The sequence below is a fragment of the Sylvia atricapilla genome, chromosome 6 (assembly GCF_009819655.1).
Source record: "Sylvia atricapilla isolate bSylAtr1 chromosome 6, bSylAtr1.pri, whole genome shotgun sequence".
NCBI classification, from domain to species: domain Eukaryota; kingdom Metazoa; phylum Chordata; class Aves; order Passeriformes; family Sylviidae; genus Sylvia; species Sylvia atricapilla.
This window is the reverse complement of record NC_089145.1, coordinates 12,426,995-12,452,745: the sequence shown is the minus strand read 5'-3', so window position 1 is coordinate 12,452,745 and position 25,751 is coordinate 12,426,995. Positions and strand designations below refer to the sequence as shown.

Below are 25,751 nucleotides of genomic sequence, written 5' to 3'. Positions count from 1 at the left end.
CCTGTTACTTGGAAGAAGAGACCAACACCCACCTCACTACAACTCTGATGAACAATATGCTCTACCTAGTATAACATTCTACTGGTAATATTTCACTGCATGTTGTTCAAAATAAAGCTTGATATAACTAAATAAAATTAAATACAGGAGGCAGAAAGCTAACAGTAAATGATCCATATGAGAATAATTCCATCCTCTTCTTTAGAACAAGGTACATACACATGTTGCTTACCTCTAAGTCTAATTCCCTGTAGTCAAAAATCATCCTGCATATTTTTCAACTTCAATAAGAAGTGCTGAAGAGACAGCTACCTTTTAATCCCTTGTACATATGTACTTTAACTAAGATGTGAATCACCTGGTAATGGGATTTCTGCATGGTTTAAAAATTAAACATATTACAGTAATTCAATTACTGAGTTATAAATATTACAAGGAAACTGGTGTGTGACTATTGAAATGGCTCTTGCAAAGTTATACATGTTCCATTTTTAATGTGTACATTTCTTGGGCAGAATATTAATACCACTAAAATTCCTGTGGAACTTAAACAATTGAGGAAATGATCCACCAGCTAATGCCTTCTGGATAGGCTTTTCAGATTGGCCCTTGGCTATGGTACACTATAATAACCAAGAAAATCATCTGAAACCAATCAGGTCAGATTCTGCTACCTAAACAAGACCAAGCTCTGCACAGGTTAATTCCTCCTGCTGGATTCAGGGCAGTGTCAGGGCACAAGCTTCTACGTTTTTTGCTGGACATCAGGAATAAATTGTTCCCTTGATTTCTGCATCACTAGTTCTGTTTGGGCCTATTAAAGAATGCCTAAATACATCTCAGATAATACCCAGTCACCACAGAATCCTCAAGCACTGGTACTACTCTTTTTTTGTTCTTAAAAAAACCCAAAAGACAAAACAAAATGCAAACAAACAAACAAAAAACCCAAACAAAAAAAAACAACCAACCAACCAAAAAGCCACCACCAAACACAAAATCATCCATTAAAATGGAAGTGCTGCAGTTTAACTGTAACCACTGGGGTCACTGGAAAAATTTCCAAACATACTGATCTATTATAAGTGAGAAATCAAACTAGAAGACACAAACAGTACTGGAGCTCTGGGAAACTGAATTTCCAGACTAGAGAGAAAAGAATACTTGAATGAAAGCTTCTGGTATTTGAGAGGGAGGGAGCACAGTGCCAGAAATAAGATATTCCTCTCTTTAGAAATCAATGAGAAATATAATCTTCTTTTTCTAAAGTATCCTCACTGACCCAGGTTAAGGAAAATCTTACTGTTATCTTTGTTTCATTTTACCATGGATCAGGGGCCTAGACAAGAAAGACAGATCTTTTATTTTCTTGTACCCATAGAGTGTCTACCCATAGTTCGCACTCTACTTTTCTTCTGAATTATCATACAAAAGCAGAGGTAGTGGTGAGCTTGTGTTCTATCAGGCTTGGAAAATACAACAGGCATAAAGGCTAGCAGCTCTCAATATTCCTCTTTTACAGACAAAAATCAGACTGGGTCTTTCCTGAGGCTCTTAAGATAGATTTTCACACAGATAATATTTTTACAAATATGCATAAATTCTATTCACATGTGGCTCGGAGCAAAAAATATTATGTAATTGTGGAATTCTTTGGTTCAGAATTTAAAATTGGTTTTAAATCTGCTAAGGGAAGTATGGTAAACATTATTTAGGGAATATTTCTAATAAAAGAGCCATACCCTAACCTGTTATTTTAACTGGACTCAAAAGTCCTGTGGAAAACTTACTGACAAGTGCTGTCACGATTTCTTCCATATTTTCCAGAAAGTTGCTGAGATGCTGAGTGAAAGTGAGATGTGGAGATGTGATCTGGGCAATTACTGCTGCTGCTTCTGCATGAGTAGCTTCAGAATGGCTGGTATCAGTGAGGATGTCAGCCAGGCACAGTATCCCATCAACCTATGGAAAAAAAAAAATCTAGAAGTTAGAAATTATGTAGGAAGCACTTTTGCAACGAAAGAGGTTTTTCATTTGTCTTTTCATGGCAGTGACTAAACTATCCAATTTATTTTCAAAAATAACTTAAACTTAGTGGACTTTGTATTGCATGAAGTTTCAGTTTAACAAATACAAATGAGTTCAGCATATAAATTTGTTGTCCTGCCAAGAGTCAGGCAGTTCCTTCTGCCTTAATGTTTCTGTGAAATCAATTTCAGCCCAACAAAGTCTTCTCTGACAGACATCTAAAGTTAAACATGAATCCAAAAATAAGCTCTGATAAGCAAAAGTTAATTGCTACTATGCCTCATTTGAGCACTACAAGACTCAAACCTGAGTGTGCACTAAGGTCTAAACAGACTATATGTTTTTTGCCATTTTTCCCTGAAGTTGTCACAAAGCCAACACAGGATCAAAAAGAATACTTTTAGGATGACCCTGGCCAGGCTGCTCCTGATGACCTTGCACAGAATTTATATTAAAGGCAGGTCCACACATCTCTTGCTCACTTCAAAAGGAAACAGAAAAATGAGAAATAACTTAGGTTTATGCTTTTAGAGTCCGAAGAGTTCTTACACAGCTCAGGCAGATAGATCACATACACATACTGGTTTAAATTATAGGAGACCCACTGGCACAATGAAAGACAGAAACAGGGCACGTCCATTGGGATCATTGTTAGCAACAAAATGCAGCTAGAAAGTGTTCTCTATGCATACTCTGTGAACTTTCAAAGTAACAGCAATGTGTTTTTCCCCGTTTAACATAGCCCTGAATAACTTACCACGTTGACAAGCAAGTGGTTAGAATACAGGATCATTTAGGATGTAAAAGGCCTCCAAGATCACTGTGTCCAGCCTATGACTGAACACCCACTTGTCAAGCAGACATGGCACCCAGTGCTGTGCCAGTCATGGTGACTGCAGCACCTCCCTTGGGCACACCATTCTAAAGCTTGACAATCCTTTTCAGGGAGAAATTTTCCTGGTGCCCCGCCTGAACCTTTTCTGGTGCAGCTTGAGGCATTTCCCCTTGTCCTGGCTGCCTGGGAGCAGAGGCTGACTCCCACCTTGCTCACCCAGTTGCAGAAAGCAGTGAGGTCTCCCCTGAGCCTCTTTTTCTCCAGGCCAAACACCCCCAGCTCTGGGCACTTTAGAGATACAAAGAGGAGTTAAGAAGGCTTAGTACTGAAATATAATTAAACAAAAAACAAACCTACATTTGTGTTTTGAACCTGCTCTTAGCTCTGTTGTTCAGTTTGCATTCTCTGTCAACTCAAAGCTTCCTTACAACATCCATGTTAAGTCCTATGCATTACCTTCAGAAAGGGTATTTGGCAATTCTTTTATTCTCATTTTTGTTATTTATTAATACAGAATGTTATCTTAATTACTTATCCTTCAATGGGCATGAATTAAATTATTTTATAAGCACTGACAGAGACTGTATTTTATGAGAAAAGCTCTCAGATAGGAATAAAAATTACCCTCTGTAAGATTATTCACTGGGACACAGATTTTAATAGAGAATGGACTATACCATTGAAACTCTAGTAACACAAATAAATATAAAAGAAACTCTATCTCTATTTCAACTCAGATCACAAATGGTATTTATTGTAGAAGCTCTAGTACTGGCAAAAAGAGAAAGAATAAATTTTCAATGTTAAACTTTTTCTTGACAAGCTTTCAACATTAATCTACCTACAGCAAAATATTTCCTCCTAGTTATGGCAGAATTCTACAGCTTGAAACAGCAGATTCACATAATTCACTGGGCTTCAAGGTATATTAATAGATCTCAGTGTCAAGAATTAATCTATGTCCTCACAAGATGATTTAGTACCCAAAGTGTGCTAGACAATATCATGTGCAAAATCCCACAATTTTGCCACCTTGAAATCTCCCCAGATCACACCTTGTCTGGGATCCAAAGGATGTTAATAACAACAGGCAGTATAAAAAGTCAAATGCATTCCAAGACACTAAAAAAATATTTCACAAGAAAATTCTTCTAAGATCCACTTTCCTCTTCAGCTCTAAATTTACTGGTTACAATTCACTTGGCCAACTTATGTTCAATGACCTTGACAAATGACTTAAGAGTACTTTTCACACTGTTTGAGAACAGGTAATGGCTTATGAAAGACAGGTACAAGTACATAGTTAGATTTTTCTATCACTGTAATTGTGTAAATCTACATTAATAATACAAGTTTCTAACAATACAGGGCTGTACTCAAATTTTAGATCACATATTTTATTTCATTATTTGCTAATTAATAGCTTTTGGAAATTGGGAGTTGCTGAACTGGGAATTAAAAAGCAGATACAATTTTATTCAACACAGAGATAAATTACATATTTTGGGTCTATGAAAGCCAGCACTTCTTATTCTCCGTCCTTTTCAGAAACATGCAAAATACTAACAAAATTCAGCCTAAAATTTGCTCCATACACTTTTTTCCTCCCATCTTCAATACAGAAAAAAAATTCTACTTCAGCAGGCAACCCCATTTATAAGTGTCTAGCAATAAATTTTAAAATGACAGGGGAACAATCTAATAAAAGCACTTTAACATCCAAAAAGAAATTGCTGCTCAAAGCATTTTTATAATTAGGTTTCACACTGAAAGGAACTTTGGATGGCTGCCCTGTTTTCTGTTTAATTTTGGTGAAGTAATCAGCTAAATTTCAAATCTGTTCATCACCTTGGCAATACAAAAGAACCAGTTAGCCAGATAATGCAAACAAATGAATTCCATGAATACAACAAGAAGCTGTGGAGCCCCTGCATTTGAGGAATGGTGTTCAGTAAATGCTTGACCATTAATATTTCAGTATTGATAACTGGAAAAATGCCAGGAACTTACATCCTTATGAGCATAGCCCTGTTGTAGAAGCTTAATCCAAGTGACAAAATAAATGTGTGACCATGTTACTGCATAGATCAAGTCTTCTGAAAGGAAATAATTCCTTTTTTCTACAACAAGAATGAATGAGTTCTGGGGCAACAGTCTTCTTTCTTCAGTATACCTGTCCTTCCTCCTAAAAATGTTAAATGAAACTAGGCATCTGTTAAAGATACCAATACAGAACTTGGGATGAATTGCATTAATGACTTCATGATTGAAGTGTTACACACAACAGCAATCTTAACTCCCTGCTTTTCAAAAGGCAGTTTAAGGCAGTTTTTCCATGTCACTCTGGGAACCAAGACCCATCGCCTTCCTTTTAGTAATGTCTGTGTTCATTTGTATAAAATGCCACTGAAGGCTTTTTCTCATAGCATGACTTTCCCTACCATTCCTGTTTGCTCACTTAACGTTCAGGTGATCCCTACATATCAGTAAAACTTTTTTTTCCTTCTCTAAATTGGTCTCCAGAGATTTTAGTGAGACTGGAAAGTCTTACAGGTTTCTGCTTGCTGATTTCTCACTGTCAAAATCATTGGCCCAAACCTGGGTGCTTCTGATAAAAAGAACCAGCAGATTTCAAAGCAGTTTTACAGAAGAATAAAAAGGAGATGTTCAGATCCAGAGGTAGGGCAGCAAATGTGGAAACAATATCACCAAGGGGATTGCCCCTTAAACAATCTCAGCTTTCCCAGAGGAGAATTTCAAAAGCGGAGGCTGCACCCAACAATCAAGAACTGATAGACCAGAGCTGTGTGTCTTCTGTCCTTTCACACATGCTGTGTAATAGCACCTCCTACCTGAAGCTAGGACAGATCAGCTATGTAGGTGAAGACATGAATATTAACAGGGCAAATCAAATATATAAAGGTGGATAAAAACCCAAACACATCAAAATCTATAGGATGAGGGAGAGGCTAACTGAGAAAGAAGGGAGGGAGGATTATCATATTCATCCAGCAGAACCCATATACTGTTATTTTGAGGACTTGTTACGGAGTAATGGAATTGATACGGAGATGTTATAGTAACAAAGTGATGCCATTAAAACTTCCCCAAATATAACCCCAAATAATCCAAACTACTGCAACAATTCCATGGTGACAGCAGTGACCAGTGACTAAATCTGCAATGATTTTTATTACTAATGCTGTACAACAGTGGTCATGGCACCTAATTTATAAACTCTTTTGTGTACACCGCAGAATAGTGTGGGACTGAATAGAGGTTGAACAGTTCCCAACTCAGCACCTTTGAAACTTCAGCCTTGTATTCAAACTGGCAGTGAGTTGTGCTTTGGTTTGCATGAGCTTCGACCACAGCTTGCCTTTAAACCTTCCTTCAGACATGTTCAAGCTGCTGCAGAGGTACTTTTTCTTTCTGACGTTTATCCATCAAGGAATAGTGTGAAATTGATGCTGGAATATTGTTGTGTGGCATAAGATAAAAGACATTTGGCTGTATCACCTTGAAGGATGCATTAAATGTGGCAATGCCTCAGTATCAGCCTTACATCAATATTGCAGAGAGAAACAAAGTGCAGAGCAAGATGAAATAAGAAGTTCCTTATTCAGGACTGTCTAGGAGTCAAAAAATAAATTTTATGCAAACCCTTTCTCCCAAGAAGAAGCAGCCTTGCCCCTCAGAATTCATGTTCCTCAGCACTCAGAGATGCTCAAAGTTTGTTGCAGACAAAAAATACAAATGGTTGTCAAAGAGATAATAGAGAATAAGTCATTTTACAGAAAGGAAGGACAAAAACAGAAGGTCAATATCCAAACTTCTGTCTTCTCTTTGCTTCAAGGATAAGAGAAGAGCTGGCTTTGAACTCTTTCAATATTGAGGACTGATAATGAAGGGTAAGACAGTGTTTAAAATATTTTTGTAGTTGATAAAAAGAAACTAGGCATTTCACTGCTCTTATCCTCGCAATATTCACATATTGCCACTCCCATAAAACACAGCTTACATTGCTTCAAACTACTCTTCATAAACAGTAGAACACCCAAGGATAAACTCAGCTTTCCTGATCTACTCCTCTAATGCTATCCCTCCATTTCTACAGGATAAACACTGAGTGGACACAAAGGGCAGGAGAAGAGACTGCAAAGGAATTCCCTTGCAGTTTTGCAGAAATCATCTGTAGCGCAAGAGGGTGTTCACAGAATCAGGATGCATTGGCAAAACAGAGGGAAAACCACTGGTCACAAATTAGCTTGGTGGGGAAAAAAAAAAGATGTTCACAACGACCCTTGAACTCAACATTTGTTACATTTTCTTTCTCTTATTCTGTCACACTATCCTAATAATGATTATGTTACCTGTAGAGTCAGAACCCTGTAAAAATAAGGAAGAACTATTTATGCTCACATATGATAAAGATTAAATTCTTGGAGCTATGTGACACATGACACCAAATATTTCTCAGGTTCTTGTGCCCTACATTTTTGAGGGCTGGATGCACCGGCTTGTTTTTAAGTGGCGAGAATCTATTCCTATTTGTAAGGGGTTTTTGTATCTGCATGTGCATTACAAATTCCAGAAAGTACATGCTTGTTTCTTTTAAATAATGGATAAGGCTTTATACATTATATTTTGGGGTCTGAAATCCATTAAAATGAAGCCCCACAGACCCAAAAAAGGACTTGTCAACAAGATGAGAGGAACTGTCAAGTGGTGTACAAGAATGCTGAACAAGATACTGGGACTTGAAATCTGAATTAAGGAAAGACCATGCATTAGTCATTTTCACATAACCCTCATTTTTATTTACCCTGGGGGACCACAGTCTGAGAAAAGGAAAAATACCCACCTCAACTACTCCTATAAACAAACAGGGGCTCCAGGTTATGTGTAGCAGGGCACTCGAGAAAATGAGATGTGCTCCCTGAAAAAAACATGCTCCAGTCATCTACTTTTAAATAAATAATGTCACAGACACTTCATGGTGTGAGGCTATCTTCTCCAATACCTGGTGGCTGCCATTTAAAAACAAGGATGAACTTTCAACTTGTTTGATTACTTTGTATCATTTAGATTTTGGTGTGACACCATGGCTTCTACTTTCAAGTGTCTCTTAGTGTAGCTCTTCACGAGAAAAAAAAAATCTCATGCGCACTGCATTTTTAGAGTGCCCTCTTCTTCTATTACAATAATGAGAAAGGGTCTCAATCCAAAAAGAGCAACATGGAGGTCACAGCCACTCATTATCACCTAATCTAACTCTTCACAGTGTCTTTCCTCTCTCAGGAAAAGTATCTGATAATCTTCCTGCTAGAATTCTGCATTTGTTCAAGCCAAAAATTTGAAACGTTAATTATGCTGCAGGTTTAATCAATAATTTTAATAATCCCTGTTGTTATTATTACTGTAATTTCACATACAACTTCTCTCATTGAATTAAAATTCTTGACCAGGTGTATACCATTATGCCATGACTTGCTCAAAATACAACCCTACTCTATTCTCAAATTACGACAAGGGAAACCTCACAGTAGAAAGCAGAGTTACGTTAGAGAGGCAGAGTAAGTGAGCAATGAACATGCACAGGATGTTGTACTTTTTTAAAATCTTATTTAAAATATGAGTTTTTTGCAAACACTTTTAAGATAAGGATCCTTATACAAACAATTTTCCTGCAAATATTTCTCATTTCAATGGTGTCAGTCAGTTTAGCCTAAAAAATATCCCTCTCTAAAATGCAAGGCTTCTTATCATATCTACACTAATCAAATGTACTGTAGTAGTAGAATATTTATAAAATATAACATATTAAATATACAGAGTAACTTGCTCAGAAAAAAAATTTTATGTCTAAATTCATAGTTACCAAAACTGACTCAGTGCTTTATTCACATTTCTCTTCCCAAAATTTTTGTTGCTCTTAAGAACAGCGCTATGAGGCACCAGGTGTTAATAGAATTGTTTGCTACATTCATTACTTCACAATGGCTGTTCAATTATTTTAATAAATTATTTTAAATAAATTAGCTCCAGAACCAACCTTGGATGTGCCAGATTTTTATTGGCAGAGAATTTTTACAAGCAAGTTATAGAGTTTTATGATACCCATTTATAATGAAAACTCTCACAGTACTTTAGCTATAAAACTTTTAGTGAGCAACTCAATAAGAGTCCATTCATGTTGTAATAACAACAGAGGAAATTGCTACACTTATTTAAACAAAAAATTCAAAAAAAGTGAAAAAGGGGCAGTTTTCATCTAGTGAAAATTGATAGAACTTTATTGGCTGCAGCAGACCCAAGTTATTTGATCCTAAGAGTCCTATCCTGACAGTTAGGTAAGTCTCCTTGGGTCCACTACAAACATTGATTTATGTCTATGACTGCAGTGGCAATAAAATAATTTCAGAATTGCTTTAAGCCTGAGAAATTCAAGTTTAAGATCAGCTGCTCACATTCAATCTTTATGAGCAGTCAGAGGTCTACTAGGAGCCATCAGGTAAAGTGATCTCAGATGTTTTTCTCGCCATTAGCACCTTCCAGTGATGCTCTTTGGTCAAATACAGTTGCTACATTTCTTCTATATTAGAAGAAATAAGAACAATCCTAAAATGCTGAGAAAATTGGATATTTTTACAAGCTGATTTTTGATTTTTCTTCCACTTAATATTCTTTGCTGCCTTAACAGGTCTCAACAAAAGAAACCACTCTTACGAAGGATAGTAAACACAGATATTTAAAGTTAAGCTAGTGTTCGAACTAGAAGAAACAAAATGACAAATTTTGTTGCACTTTCAATAGAGATTGCTCTCCCAACGTATGAAAATCCAAGGATAAGTACCAAATAGCACTTTGATACAGGGACAATTCCACTCTGCTTCCAAAATCATATTTTCAAGTCAGCTTATTTTTTTGTAAACTGATCTCACATCAGAAAAACGGGTCAGAACTGAATGAAATTGGATATTTCTAGTGAGCAGATTCCAGTTTCAATAGTCCAGGACCCTCCTCAAGCATTTTGGATAGAGAAATGTGGAAGTGTCATGTTATAGCAAAGATAAAACCTCAATTTGCCTTATTTTAGCTACACAGAGCTGGGAAAACAAATACGTTGTTTAGGAAAATCCCAAATACTGTTCTGATTCTGTCATCCAGTCACTGCCTGTTTTTCTAATATTGTCCCTAATCCATAAACTAGTTTTCTCATTCTTAGAAAAATGGAAGGGATCTTATGACAGAAGGTATGTAACAACTAAAAAATATTAAATATTAGCGTTCCCCAGTAACACTCAAGGCTCACTTCTCATAAGCAGTAAAAACTCTCATTCCATATTCCAAACCAGCTGAATCTCCCAGATCTGTAAAGCTCAAGTCTGGACTAGAAATTTCACATGATCAAGCTGCATTCTGCCATCTGCCAGTCCATAAAGAGCAGAAGAGCCACTGCAGGTCTCCACAGAATGGTATTGGGTTTCTCCTGGATTCAGGAGAGCTCCCAGGATTAGGATCTGCTCTACTTCTGAAGGAATCAAAAATAACATAATTGAACATTTAGAAATGATGCTAGAAAAGCGTCACAGCTAGGATTCTAAGGTAGGTCCATATCACTCTGAAACCAGAGATACTGAATCCTTGAGGCCAAAGAATGTAACTTTAAATCAAAATGGACCAGACTTTTAGGAAGAAGTCATACTCGAGGCATCAGAAGAAAGAAAATGTTTTGAAGGACAAGGCCTTGGCTAGAATTAAACTATGCTTTACTGGACTTTCTCCTGAGACTTGTCTTCTGTGCTCTCCCCATTCACCAAAAACATTAGCAAACAAAATCTGTGTCATTTGCTAGGCAATATAATCTAGAATAATTCAGACTGTAAATGAAATATTTCAATGGAAATGTTTTTCCAAGATTTAATCTCTACAGCTGACAAAGAACAAAAGGAAGAATAAGCAGTGGATGTTCTATTTACATTACCATCACATCTCAGAGTACAACTATGTCCAACTTCCCTGGTCACATCCTTCTCACCCTTGGGAAAGTGTAACAAGCCTGAACTGCCACTGAAAGCAATGATAGCAACTGCTAGGGAAAAGCCACTGCAAAATTTGTGCTATGCCTCTTCCACTATTTTTTACCAAAGAAGAATTTAGCATATTTTTTGAAATTTACTTTGAGGGATGTCTGATGAGGAAAGTAAACAATATAAAACAAGATTCGACATAAAATAATTATACCAAATTCAAAGCCAACAAGGATCCTGGAGGAAAAAAAAAAAAGAAAGATCAGTGCAAATTACTTTTAAAAATATCCACCATGTTGCTTATAACTAGATTAGTAGCCTCTCAACAAAAAATTCAGGCCAATCTCTCTTACACACTTTCTTTTCCTCTCTACATAAGAGGAAGAGATGTTGTAGTAAAGGTCATTCAAAACTGTCTTGAAGCGAGTCTCTTGCGTGCTAAGAACTGCTGGCTCTCTCACATTCCACAAAAGAAGAGCATGCCTCAGGCTTGGTTTCACCCAAAATGTGTGAAAAGTACCTTGTAATTGAGTCATATCAATGATATGACAAACTGAAGGTTTAGAATTCTTCAGTGAAATTAGGAGCCATCAGTAAAAGACCTTGCACCTAGACCCAGTCAAGTTAAGGACCATCCCACATCCCATGCTGTCCCAAAAGTCAGGGTATGAATTTTTGCAGGTATGAATACTCTGACTGCCTAGGCACTTAGGTGTTCTGTTCACAAAATCTGCCCTAAAGTTCTGTATAAAAACCTAAATAACAGTTGTTGCGTTGAACATGTGGGGTTTGGTTTTCCAAATGTTTATGGAATTGACAGTTTTTGAAGCAACTCTGTGTGTGTACATACAACAATTTGAATCTTTGGGGTTTTTTTCTGTAACTATGATTTTCACTAACACCTGTCTCAAATACCAATAACATTCATTTCCATATTTCTTACCACCAAAATAACTTCATACTGCCAACAGCAAAGAGTCACCATGAACTCTGGAGGTTCATTAGTCCCATCACTGAGCAAAGGTATTTCTAAAGCAAAGTGCATCCAAACCACCTTCTAGATGGTCCTTGCCGTGACGGAAAGCTGATGCTTCCCGCTCCTAATGCACAAAACCTGCAGGGTAGCTCTGTCATCTCCATTGCCAACCACCATGGACAACCACCCAGCAGCAACTGAGATGTTGGCTGGGCTTTTACTGACACTTATGGCTCAGATCCTTGGTTGTTTTAGCGTAGAGCAACTTTAACCAGAAGTAAAACACAGGAGTCACTACAAAGATGAATGGCCAAAGTAAATGCAAGTACCTATTCCAAAGCCTTAAGGTTTTCTAAGGAAAATGTAAATGTTTTTGTTCAAAATAACTGGCCACAAATCATTCTTCTGAAAGGAAAAACAAACACCAACAGTCTAAGCAGTCAGCTTTTAATGAGTTTTAACTGATCTCTCCTAATTCAATTATAAATCTTAATCCAGGTAATTTAAAAGGTCCTTGATTGTTATATAATTTCCTATCTCTCTCTCTCCCTGTTATTTTCTCTTTATTTGAACTATAAAATACTACTTACTGATATAGGCTTACTCTGCTTTTTAGAACTAGAAGGATCAGAAGTCTGCACTCATAGCTTCTTTAAAAAACAAGAGAGGAAAAAGAAGGGAAAAATGACAGTGTCATCTCAAAATTGCTTCCTTTGCCATTACCACTTTAAGCAATTGTCATTCTTTGTCTTTTGGGTTGTTTTTTTTTTTTTCCATAAGAAAAATCGATTGTAGTTACATGAGTATGTCTCAGTTACCCATCCATTTTGGGGCTGGAAGTCCTGATCTGATCAATTAGACTTCTCTGCCCCAATGTCTTCTCCAATGTCCCAGGTCCTAAGTGCCTTTCCCTCTTCATACATTTTGTGGCGAGTGATTAATTTTTACTGGTTCATATAAGACATGAATTCTTCTAGCAGAAAAATGTACAAAAAATTAGATGCAAGTGTGTTATTTCATGTTTAAAGGAGCTTGAAGGGAAGATGAACCAAAGGAGAGCAGCAAACACAGAATTTGTATTCAGAGTAACATCAATATTGTAATATACTGGCAAAGCTGGTAAAATAAAGGTTCAGGGTATGTTTCTCAACCTCATCTGATAAAGCCACACAGAAATCCAAGGGCTGGAAAATTCATACATCGCCAGTTCCCTCAGGCACAAATCATCAAAAATCCTCTTCTGAGTGAGGAAAAAAGCAATTTGTCACAGCCTTTAAATACATAAATAAATTTAGCTAACAGGAGCAGGAAGTCAGTCATGTGTCTTCATCCATGAATATTTCCTAGGTGAGATCCTATGATTTGTAACCCAGTTCTTCTTCAAGGATACAGGATGAGACAGGAGCCATCTCTAGCAACTAAAAGGTGACTTATGCCTTCTAACTATTTTTCTCAGAGTAAATCAAGTATCTTGCTCAAAAATTAATTGCATACTTTTTCTAACAGAACTTTTGCCTTCTTTTTTGTTATAATTGCTTCCTCAGCGTAGACTGTAGTAAAACATCATGTTTGGATCAGCCATGAAGTTCACATTACACACCTGGGGGAGATTCTTACTCTCGAGTGACTTCATTTCCCTCTCATACCCTGTGCTATGATACAAAATGAAGATAAAAACTTACTTACCCTATGGCCACATAGCATGTGGTTATAAGCCATTACAAAATGCTAATTATTATCACTCCTGATACTGAGTGTTTCTCAGACTGAATAATAACCAGATCAACAGAAAGTCCTAGAAGCATTTTCCTGCATGTAGCCACTTTTTGCAGATCTAGAATAATTCTAGCATGGACAAAATGCCAAAGGATCCGGTGCCTAAAACAAAATGCTAAAATAAATGCAGAGGGTAGAGAGTGCTAAAGCAGTTAAGGTTGGGCATTTTCTAGGAACTCAGATAATCATTCTCATTCATCACAGTTTTGTCATCTTATGATTAGACCAACATATAACAGGAACTGAATCTGAGCTCAACAGCACCTTGTGTGCAGGAGCATTATTCTGATTCACTCCATTCTACATGTCAGTTATTCCCAAGTCCCTCTTCACCACAACTGTTTGCCAAACATGATGCCTGAGAAAGCAATAACCAGAAGATTACAAGTGCAGATAATCTCATTCCCCATGGAGCAGCATGTCGACCACCCCATACTGAATAACACATTCCTTAGAGAAATCTGATAGTCCATTCATTTTGTAACATATTGAGGACTCCACACTGAAGGAGGTTGTTCTGCTTACAGCTTATTATTAGTGTCCATTTATTTTTAGTGTTGCTGCTGTTAGCATTACCTGAACTTAAATCTTGAAGACATTTTCCCTTGATAATTCCTTGCTTACCTGACGCTCCTAGCATCATTCCCCCTATTCTCAACTCCTCTCTCATGCACCTTACAGCCTTTTCAGACTGAAACTGAACAGGGAGCCACGCTTTCCTTCTGATCTGATCCCCCTTTCCCCTGTGCACACATCCTGCTCCTCATGTTCTCTCCAAGCTTTTCAGGCTGATACTATCACTATCCAGGCAGTACTCTCAGGGCAGCAGAGGCATTTTTTCCCACTGCCCCAAGGATGCTCTTGCATTAGATGTTGCTCATGAATAATTTTTCCTTTTACTTTTTTTTTTTTTTTTTTTTTTTTTTTTTTAAATGCAGTTCAGGCAGAGGGTCTGTCCTGTATGAAAACAGTTCTCACACCATCCAGGTTGTTGTGAACAGATAAGAGAACCTAAACTTTTCAGATTAAAAACCCATTTGACATAGCTTGCCTTGATTTGGGAGGATGCTTCAGTGGTGCATAGATTTCCTCCTCACAAACCTGTCTTCCCAAATCCTCTGCTGCCTTCCTAAACACAGGATAGATTTGGGCAGGCCATACCCAGGAGCAGCACAAACTTTGCTGTAATTCCAGCCTCCACTGGGTGCCACTATTGCATAGCATAATGTGCATTCACTGCGGGGAGTCAACAGCCAGGCAAAACTGACTTTTAACTTGTGCTTCCCTCTCGTGAAGTTTTCAGACCATACGTAGAGAATTATGACTCGGCTTTTATGACCCTAAAATGCCACGTGATAATCATATTAGCACAGAAATGCGAGTATAATTTAATTCTTCCTAGATCACTACAGCTGAAAAGCTCTAATGCAAAAGTGCTCCAATTCTTTGCTGATTTTGTGCTTGAAAAAGCTTTCTTGCCCCGTGTGTGGATCTCTTCCTCCATGACAACTGATGATAGACTTAGCCCTCTATTTTGCCCTGTGTTTTTTAATCTCACTCCAGAGGGCCTGAATTAGATGACCTTTAAAAATTCTTTCCTGTCCAAATTATTCTACTGCTCTATGTCTCCATCTAAAGTGCTTTGACGACAGCTCAACCAGCACAAGACCACAGACCTGCTGATACCTTAAAAAGACTCACTCAGTGCTCTTAAACTGTGTGCCCATCCCAAGGACGACAATAACACTGAGAATACATTATCAGCCAACTTTTAAATTAAGTAGGTATTAGTTTTATGGAGTGGATTTAATTGCCATTTGATGGTGCATGGATATCCCCAAGTTGATAGATACTATTCTGGTGATTCAAGACATAATGTAAAAATACTGTAATTTAATGTTATTCATCACTTTTTTAAATCCTGGGCAGACAATTCAATCACCAATGTCTATTCCACATTATCCTAGCTTTTGCATTTTGCTTTATTTCCTTTTCCCAGGCCTCAAGTAAATAACTAACTAAATAGCTAAGTAATATCAACTAATATTATACTAATAAATAAAAATATTTAGATAGATACATTAAATTAATGTATTCAATAATATATATAATTATACAAAGAAATATTACCTAATGGAGTACTTTGAGAGTTTACAGAAAACATGCAAAATTCTTCCAGGCAAGAGATTTTCATGCCAGCCTTACACCAGTGGACAAGGGAGATTTTCATGCCAGCCATCCATCCTGGAACAATTTGTTATCCTACTCATTTGGCAGAGCTGACATGACCACAATTGTTTCAAGTGACTGAAGGTGGAGGAAGCAGTGTCTCAGTGTTTATGAAATCTACTTTTGCAATGTGGTCTTTCCTCTCAACACTTACAGACAGTGACACTGGTAAGTACAGAAATGTGTATAGTCACTGGCCTCTGAAAGGATGTCAGCCTTTTCTAGCAGAGGTCCAAAATACTTCCTTGAGAATCTGCTATATTCTGACACTGGCTTTACCACAAACAGAAGCTCGAGCAACTCTGTCCAGTGTTGCTTATATTAGCACAGAGATGGGCAAAATAGAACATCTAAGCATTAGTCTGGCACTCTAGACTTGAGGGCCTGAAGATACAGCAGCAAGAGAGAACAAGACTATACAATAAAGCAGGGAAATGAACAAAAGCAAACAGCAAGCAAACTGAGTCTTAGTCTGACCCATGGTTGTTCAAAGCCGGCTGAATCATCGGCACCAGCAGCTAAACAGATCTGTGGTGCAGGTCTGGAGGCAACAGGTAAGACCTGTGCCCTGCACCTGGACATCCCTGCATTGCTGGAGACTCAAAAGTGGCTCTTTGTGGCTAAGGAGAAGCAGCTATTCATCTGGCAAGGTAAACTAATGAGCTCAAGAAATTCACCCAGGGCAGGAAATAGAAACATTTGCAAAAGAAGATGGAGACAGCGACAAAATTTCACTCTATTAGAGCAGCTCTGCACTAGGGCTCTCTCAGAATTCCAGCTGCTGTTCATCAGACACAGCAAACTCTGCAGGAGTGACCATCATCCATGTAGTTGCCTCCATTATGCCTACTTACTGAATCATGTTAGAAACAGCAACAGGACAAAAGAACCACCTACCTGCTCCTTAAAGTGATGTGTGCCTATTACACATACACATGAGGACTTAAAGGAAAGGTCACAGGTGGAAAGAAGTTCAGGTTTATAAAATACACCAATTTGTGCTATCAAAAACTGGGAAATCCCTGTCTTTCTAATTACAGTTGGACTAAAAATTTCTGGGTAGGAGAGCCCAGTCCCCCTTCCAAGGACTCTAGGATGTGCATGGTCTTTCCTACCTCACCAACAGGAAACTGCCTGTGCACAGCCATCAGAAATACTTTCCCAAGGGGACTCGTTCTGCCTTCAGAATTCTTCTGGGCAACAATCAGGGTATCAGAAGGCTTTGACCTCAGCATAAGTTTGCAGTTTTACTTTTTTTTTTTTTTTTTTTTTTTTTTTTTTTTTTTTTTTTTTTTTTAGAGTTTGATATGTCTTTGTTTTAGGTTTAGTTTCTTTCCCTTATTTTATAAACCATAGTTAATCAGGGACTCTGGTCAGTAAAGCTGAGGATTAATAGACAACAGAGTGACCAGGAAATTGTGTCATCACAGGCAGATCTTTCATGGCTTTTGTTGTTCATCTTTATGCCACACAGTCTCTCCAGTGTGGGTATAGGGCTCAGCTTCATGAGCATCCAGCTCTGCACTGCCTTCAGTCAGACTGAGGCTGTCACAAACTCTCCTTAGAAGGAGCTTCACTGAAAATTCAAGATACACATAGAAAATGCTTGTCTCTTTACAAAATATGGATGTACATGTATGTGGGAGGAAAGAATACAAAATCCTGAGGGACAGAGGGAGCACCTGTAGCTGGTATATTGACCTCTCTGTTGTAACTAAGAATAGCATTCTAGGGACTAGTAAAACTGATAAGAAAGTTTCTGCTCTATTGTCAGATACCAATGTAGTAATGACATCATAGGATTTCATGGCACACTGAATAGAAAAAGTCAACTTCAGTGACAGATATAACATTCCCTGTTGATTGTCAACAAGTCTCCATGGGATGTATGTAAGTGAAAACTTGAGCCTCTCTTCCAAATCCAATTTTCTGAAATATTCATGCCAGAAATGCCCATTTTTTTTTTTTTTTGCAATCCAGCTAAGCCTATTTTTAAACAAAGACAAGAAGACATTTAGACTATAGCAGAGACACACAAATGTGTCATAATGGAGACACAACAGAAGCTAGAAACATTGGTTACACCAGCTGGCTTGGGATTAGACACAGACTGTTTGTTGGATGATGCATTGGCTGGATTGTCACAACCAGAAAGTAGTAGTCAACTGCTCAGTGTCCAGATGGAGAGCAGTGATGAGTGAGGGCCCTCAGGAGCCCATATTTGGACCAATGTCTTCCTTCAATTTTATTTTCTTGAGCTTGAAACTAACTGTTAGCTTCAAATAAACCATGGTGACAGTAAAATAAGGTTATCTGTCAGTTACAGATGAAGTATAAAGGAAATGCACACATGTCCAGTGTGACAGGATTTTCAGTACGAGGACATCCTGTCAAAAGCCTTACAGAAGATAAGGCACTAATACAGATAAATTATATCAGTGGATCTTCCCTCGTCCACTAGTGTAATCACTCCACCACAGAGGCATTAGGTTGGTCAGGCAGGACTACTCCTTGGCTAATTTAAGTTACTGTGAAAACTTTTCCACGCCTCCTTTGTGAGAACAAAGTGACAAAGATGAGCTCCTACAAAAGCTGGAAAGGCTTCTGTCTTCTTAATTCAACTTGCTGGTCCCACAAGGATTTCCTCTTCATCTCAGCTGAAGATCCTTGTCAGACAAGGATCATATGAGTATGCCCTGATCCATACAAAAGTTGCTCATCTATTCCCAGGGACTGCAAAGGAACAAATTGAAAGCTCTCAAAAAGAAACAGCTCAAGACAGTACTGGCAAGGGAAGGAACAGTCTGTGAAAGAGCTACTGTCTGGGAACTTAATGATAGGCAAGACAAGAAAGGTACAGGTCAGGTAAATATACAAGCAATGTTGTTAGATGTTTATCTAACGGGATTATTATCTTTACCAGAAGAGGTTGTTTTTCCAACAGCTCTTTAAGTGTTCTCAAAGACGCTTTATGAAACATGAAAGTTTTAGAGTAAATCAGGCAGTGTGCCAGACCTAAGTGGTTTCCTGCAAACAAGCCTAAGCAAAAAAATCCCCTTACAAGTGACACACAAACACATCTCTACATCATCTGCCATTAATTATTGTTTAACCTTGCCTTATTTTAAGAGACACAGGGAGACTCCTAGATATCATGGGTGAGCTTCAGTTAAGCCACGTGGTAGCTCTGAGCTCATTACAAACCTAAAGTAAGAAAAATCTCACAGTTAACTTCCTTTGGTTTGTTAGGAGCACATGCAAGACACTTCACCTGACTAATGCCAGCCCTGAACCTCAAATGTACATCACAAGAAAAGGATACCAGGCTTCATCTAATTACCCAGCTGGATTACACTGGATTTGATTTCCTCTCTCTCATTTTTACAACCTCTGTGAAAAACAGTCAGCTCCACTGAGGGATAGTTTGGCCCATGTAGCAGAGTCAGAATATGACCACCAGGAAAACCCTGAGGGAGTTTTTTGTTTCTATAATGCTGTTTTGAGTGGGAAAGTTAAACTGCTTAGCACTCATTTAAACCAAGCAAACCTACTGGTAAAATGTTTAATAGTGGCTAGGGCTAGAACTGGCCAAAGCTGGTATTGTAAAAGTTTCCTGCACGTATTTTTCCCTATTTTCTAAAGAATTTTCTGACTCTCTTGCAGTCATAGGTAGATGGAGACGAGGAAGGAGGGTTTGACCAAATATTTTGACTGTAATTTTGGCAAACATTGCTTGAAACCAAACAAAAACCACAAGCAACTAAATAAAATAAAAAATTGCAAAATCCAAACTCATGGATTCCCTTCTCAATAACAATATCCAGATTGTTTGCATTTTGGGAGCCCTTCTTGGACCCAACTTGCAAAGGTCCCTTAGTATCTGCAGCTAGAAAAGATTCCCAGCTTATAGCTGCACTGAATTGAGTCACAGCAGGAATCTTAGAGCCTCCCTGCCTAAGTGTGAACTCGGGGAAGTGCTGTGATGCAAGGGCTTGTTAGCACCAAGCTAACTGGAGGACGGGTAGAAGCACTCATGGGAGTATAAGAATGGCAAAAGTGGTTTTGGAAAAGAGCCAGGTTGTAAGCTGAACATAAGCTGAGGTTTCTATGTTTTTTTTCTAGCTTGAACTACTACCAAAAAGCAAGCATAAGGAAGTGGTCAAAATGAGAAGTTGATTCAGAATATGGATGCTCTGGTGATGAAAACCAAATTTCTGTAGTGCTCTCACAATCCTGCAACCCCAATACATGACTGATATCTATTTCCAGACCAAGTCAGCCAGTCACTTTGTCTAGCAGCCTCCATCACGTTACCCTCATGTATGACTGAGATCAGCTCATTTATGAACATACAGACCTATTTGTTTCCAACTGGCATGACCTAAAGAATGTCATAAATCACCTGGAACCAGGAGAAATCATTCTCTATTTTTGAGAGTTTTGGCCATTCAGTACTTCTGTAAGTCTAATTTTATATTAGTAAGGAATCCCATAGCTGCAGTTAGATGAATGAAGAAAGGATTTTATCCTTTTGCTTTTTTGGTAATTTGCATCTGAGGATTCAGCCCTTCAAAATTAAATGTATATTAACATTTTTGAAAATCGGTGTTATGCAAGCAGAAATAGATACACAAGAAACTATATGGAGCAGTAGAAAACTCTAATAGTGATAGTTAATTAAGGTAGGAAAATAAATATGAGAGAAAGATTAGAAGGAAAAATAATGATGGTAGTGAATACTCAGGCTCCAGAGGCATTTAAATCCCTGACATGTTACCAGATCTCTGCAGGAAGGTACCTGCTCTCCTTCCTGCAAAAGTCTCAGAAAGCAGTGAGGTTTTAGGTGAGCTCAAGGATCAGCCAAACTAGAAAGGGAAGCTCTGAGCAGTAAACTCTTTGGACTTTCCTATGATCCAGGAAGTTCATCCACAATACTGAGTCATAAAACCCATAGCAGGATGGATTGGTTGGATCAGCATGACTTATTAGCAGAGATTTTATAGAGGGGAACTATCTGCTTGTATTTGTCTCCTTTTACAAGGATTTTCACTCCTGCCTCTCCTTTATCATGACTACAGCTAAGTTACCTAGAAAGTGCAACCTAAACACACTCAGTACATGTGTTTACACCTGCCTATAAATGCAAATATGAGATGCAACAGGTTCCTGCTGAGTGAGGAGAAGAGGATTATCAAAGTTACTCATCTGATAGGCCTTTCTGTAAGGCCATCTCTTTCCAGTTTTCTGCCTCTGTCAGGGACAAGGGGAATATTTGAGGTCCAAAATAGCTCTCTGCTTGCACTCTTTTTAAATGCTTCAATTGATTCTCATTAATCTCTGCCTTCAGTTTAGGAGCTGAGTAAGCTGTTTCTTTCATCTTAAAATTAAATTTGCTTGATAGATGATGATTATTATTATTATTAGGTAGGGAAAACCCACCTGTTATTTGATGTGCTGGCTTCTGTTCCTTCGGACGTCATTCGTGGATCATTCGCTGCCCTGATCACTGTTATCACTTCAGGTAACACTTTAAATTGTTACAGAAAAATCATCATCTGGCAATTTCCAAATTATTTTTCATTTATAAAATTCTCTTAACATCCTGACTTTTGAAACATAAATCTAGAGCTATTTGGAGTGCTTGATATAAAATACTTAGCAAAATATAAAATCAATAGATAGCATAAAATACTAACAGAACTGACTGCAAAAACCATGTGTAAATTATATGGGAGCCAAACAAGTGCAGAGCAGTAACCTGGCACCAGTCCAAATTTCCAAAATGAAGTTGGAGGGGATAGCAACCCACAGGCACTGCTCCAAGTTGATCTTGCCATTTGAAGTGTACACCTCTGTAACCTGGCATAGCCTGGGGGCTTTCCTTTTCAGCTTTTAAAACCTATTTCAATGAAATTTATCTTTTTAGAACAAGGAAAAAAAAAAAAAAAAAAAGAATGGTAGAGTCTCTCCTGCATCTCAATTAATAAAATCGAGGTGTATGAAAAGGCAGAGCTGAGGGTTAGATCATAAGAGTGGTTGCTCCTCCTTCAGCAACTACATCCTGAATGGAAACCAAATGCCAAAGTAAACCTCATCCTATCAGCTCTCACTTCCTGAACATTGCTCTGGAGCTGTGAAAAAAGTATAACCGTGGCAAGATTTACTTCAAGCACTTCAGTGATAATACCTGAATGTCACTGCAATGCCTTCCTCTGATCAGGTCTTACTGAAACATGAAAAAACCCCAATAAAACAGGGCTGCTTTGACTGCTATGAAATTTTTGCAAGTGGACACATTATCACAAATCCATGCTTAAGCAATATACCACTTTAAGTGCAGGACAAACCTCACAAAGCTTAAATCCGTGGGTAATGTGGAAGGACTCACACTACCAAGAAAGGACTTTAAGTATTCATAGTTGGGTTAGAAGACAGCTCACTTTGAACAGACATACAAATCTATCCATTATTATGTCAACTCATAGATTGCATGCTGGACTCCATTGAAAAGGCAGACAAAGTTTATCAAAAGTCTTTCACCTATTTGATTTAACTCTAAAATTTTCCTTTGTGCCACAGCACTGTGTTCAGTAGTCAACAAATTAATATTTACTTAATGAAATTTATTGCCATCAGAAATCTCGGTCATGAAGAGACCAACAGATGTGCACGTCTGCTGACATTTTTAGCAGGAGTGGTTCTCTTGTTTTTCCAATTAACTTACTCAGATGTTTAAGGCTGAGTGCACATTTATATGCTTGCAGAATCTGAGCAAGGCCAGATATCTAAACGAGGATCTACTGATAAACAGTAGAATCTGTGTCCTTCAAAGCCCAAAGCAGGTATTCACCAACTGCTTTGCCAAGTCTCACATTGTCCTCCTTCACCAATATTATCAAAATGTTTATCTTTAGTGCTACACTTGCTGGTTCCTTTGTCCCTCTTTTAAAATCTATAATATTTAAGTGAAGCCAAGTTTGTAAGGAGAGCTAATATTTTTTTATCAGAGCAAAAGATACATATCTCTTTAGAGCATCAGGACAACAACACAACCACTCTAATTTCATTAGTCATTTTAACAGAGTTGACATAATGGCCATGACCTCAGCCAAAGAAGTTTGTATGTACTTTTTTCTTATGGAGATCTGGCAATGTACCATAATCCTGAACCAACTTGTCTGTTTTTATTCAATTCTCTTGAATAAGGTCTGAAAAAACCTCCTTGTTTTCCTTTTTGCATGATGAACTGGGTACAACCATAAAGTGAACAAATTTTAATCTGCTGTGTAACCGGCAGAAGGTTTTCAACAAATCAAATGCTACTTCAGAGATTGGCTCCCAGTTGCTTTGGGGTTTTTTCTTTTGTTGTTGTTGTTGTGAGGTTTGGGGGGGAGGGATGGGGTTTTTTAAACCTCTTTTCACACTGTTTTTCAGTATTCACAGATATCACTTCCATGACTTCCTTATTTCGCCTTAGAACTGCAGCCTGTTGCATGCAAGGTGGTCAGATTCTGCAGTGACCCAAGAAGTCTTGCTGCTATTGCCTGGGAAAGTGCTGAAAGAGGTTACATTTACTAATTTTGTGTACATAGCTGTGTAGTCAGAGGTAAAACTTGAACCACCTATTACACATGGAGCACTTGAGGAAGGGCAGCCCCTGCACTCTCAGATATGATTTAATGAATCTTGCAGGGGCTTTGACAGAAATGTAATTTGCCAAACACAGCACATTTTTCACTGCCAATTAATTAAACAGCCTTACTCATAAGAAGTGTCCAGTAAATTAAAGAGCTGCAAGCGTAGAACTTTACATTATCTAATTGTACCACAAACTCAGCTACTGAAAGAGATATGCCTGGTTATCTAAAAGCCTATGTGAAAAGCAGCTTCAATATGTTGTCCCTCCTGCTATTCCTTAAGTTTGACTTATACTTCTTTCTCATTGCTCTTCATTCTCATGTGACTTCCACAATTACTCACTGACAGCAATGAGACACCATTCCCAGCTTCCAGCGCCACCAACTTTCTCTATGCTGTGCTCTGTGTGTCAAAAGTTGCTAGAAATAGTCTTTTAAAAGGTTGTCTTTCTCTCTCAAAATTCAGAAACCTCTTTATCCATCCCTGCTTACTGTTTGTAACTTCATAAGGATGATTTCAAAGCCTGGCTACAAACAGCTGTGGAAGACAAGCCAAAAGAGCATTCCAGGATGAAAAGAAGTGAATTATGCAGACCAGAAGAGTTAATTCTCCAGCCAAAGGGCTGTAAAAGCAATGCATCACTTGAACCTTTTCCACCTAAATAATTTCACATGTTTTCAGCACACAAGACAGTGCTCTGTGGTTTTGAGCAGAAAGTAAGTTTCTGGGCTCTTCCCAACCATGAAGCTTCACAAGTTTCTCCTGTAAACAAGCACTGCTTTAGGGAATATAAAAGAATGGTATTCCTCTTTACAAAACAGCATTAAGAATGTGTTTGCCAACTCAACCTATGAAAAATTCAGAAAGGGTTGTAACGCTGCATGTTGCCTGGTTTTGCAGGAAGGAGACAAGAGAAGGGCTGCTTGACACCTTCTAATACCTTCTAAGAATCCTGTCCTTTGTTATTACCCAGCTTTATCCCGTCTTATTCAGGAAAGAGAATAACTTGAATTTTGACTCTCTATGTATTAAAACAAAACTTAGAAAATTGTGGCCATCTTGAAAATATTTTTAAAAAATCTTAATCACTTGGAGTTCTTGAACTCAACTCATTTTAGGATAAAATAACTATGTAATTTTTTTCACCTTTGAGACCATCTAATCCTTGTTCTGAAACTACTAAAATTGGCCATGAGAATTTTTGATCTAGGAAGCCAAGGAACACTAACACAAAGCTTTTCCCTGAGCAGTAATAAGGGCTAACAGGCTGAGGCAGAGATATGCACTTGCTGAAATTTTCTCATTGTTGGAAGTGCTGTAAATAAGCCCCCATTGCCATAATAAAAACTAACATTTCCTTGTTTCTCAGAAAACTTAACATCTCTTAAAAGAAACAAAAAACCTGCAGTCATGCTTTTAAATGAAGAAACCTAAGGGTTTCTCTACCTAAACTGGCAAACTCACATACCTTTTCTTGAAGTGTATTAATAATAACATCCCTTGACATTTTGCATTTGGAAATGAACTATGAAAGCATCTATATAGTTCGTTCAGAATGGGGAAATTTTCCATCTCTTGCACTGTACATAGTTACTTCCAGGTACAATGAAAATTAAAGCATTCACGAGTGTGGAGCATTCTCATGCTGTGACAATGAAATCCTTTGGCCACCAGCTGACTTTTACATTCAGCTTTCGAATTAGTGACTTTACCTTCATACCATCCAACCTCTCATAATCAAAGCCCTTTCCATATTTTATAAAATAGTTTGAGTTGGAAGGGATCCTAAAGATCATCTATTTCTAAAACCCCTGCCACAGCCAGAGTCATCTTCCATTAGGCCAGGCTGCTCAAAGCCTCATCCAGTCTGGCCTTGAACACCTCCAGGGATGGAACATCCACAGTTCTCTGGGCAACCTGTCCTGGTGCTCTACGCCTCTCACAGTGAGGAGTTTCTTCCTAATATAGAGTTCTTGTTTCTGTCTCACCTTACAGTCACGTGGACTTCAGTGGTTTTAGTAGCTGAGGCTTCACCTCAGACAAAGTTACTCTGTGATTTTAACTGAGGGCAATGTTTGAAACTGAAAGTTCAAAGTGGTTAGAGCTGAATTAATTAATCAACACACATTCACCCAAAAACTATGAATAAGTTGTAGTAGGAAGTTCTATAATATACATCTTGCTTGATTCTCCAGAATAGTTTGTTTTTTCTGCTGTATCATGGACAGATTGCATT

General features: G+C 38.0%; 1 protein-coding gene across 1 annotated transcript in view; it reads right to left on the bottom strand.

Moving 5' to 3' along the window:
* The window catches only part of INSC (INSC spindle orientation adaptor protein), a 126,123-nt gene that overhangs the window by 16,574 nt on the left and 83,798 nt on the right, over window positions 1-25,751 (bottom strand). Inside the window, exon 8 of the mRNA XM_066320812.1 lies at window positions 1,791-1,962. Within this exon, the coding sequence (XP_066176909.1) occupies window positions 1,791-1,962 (172 nt within the window). The remainder of the gene's footprint in view (window positions 1-1,790; window positions 1,963-25,751) is intronic.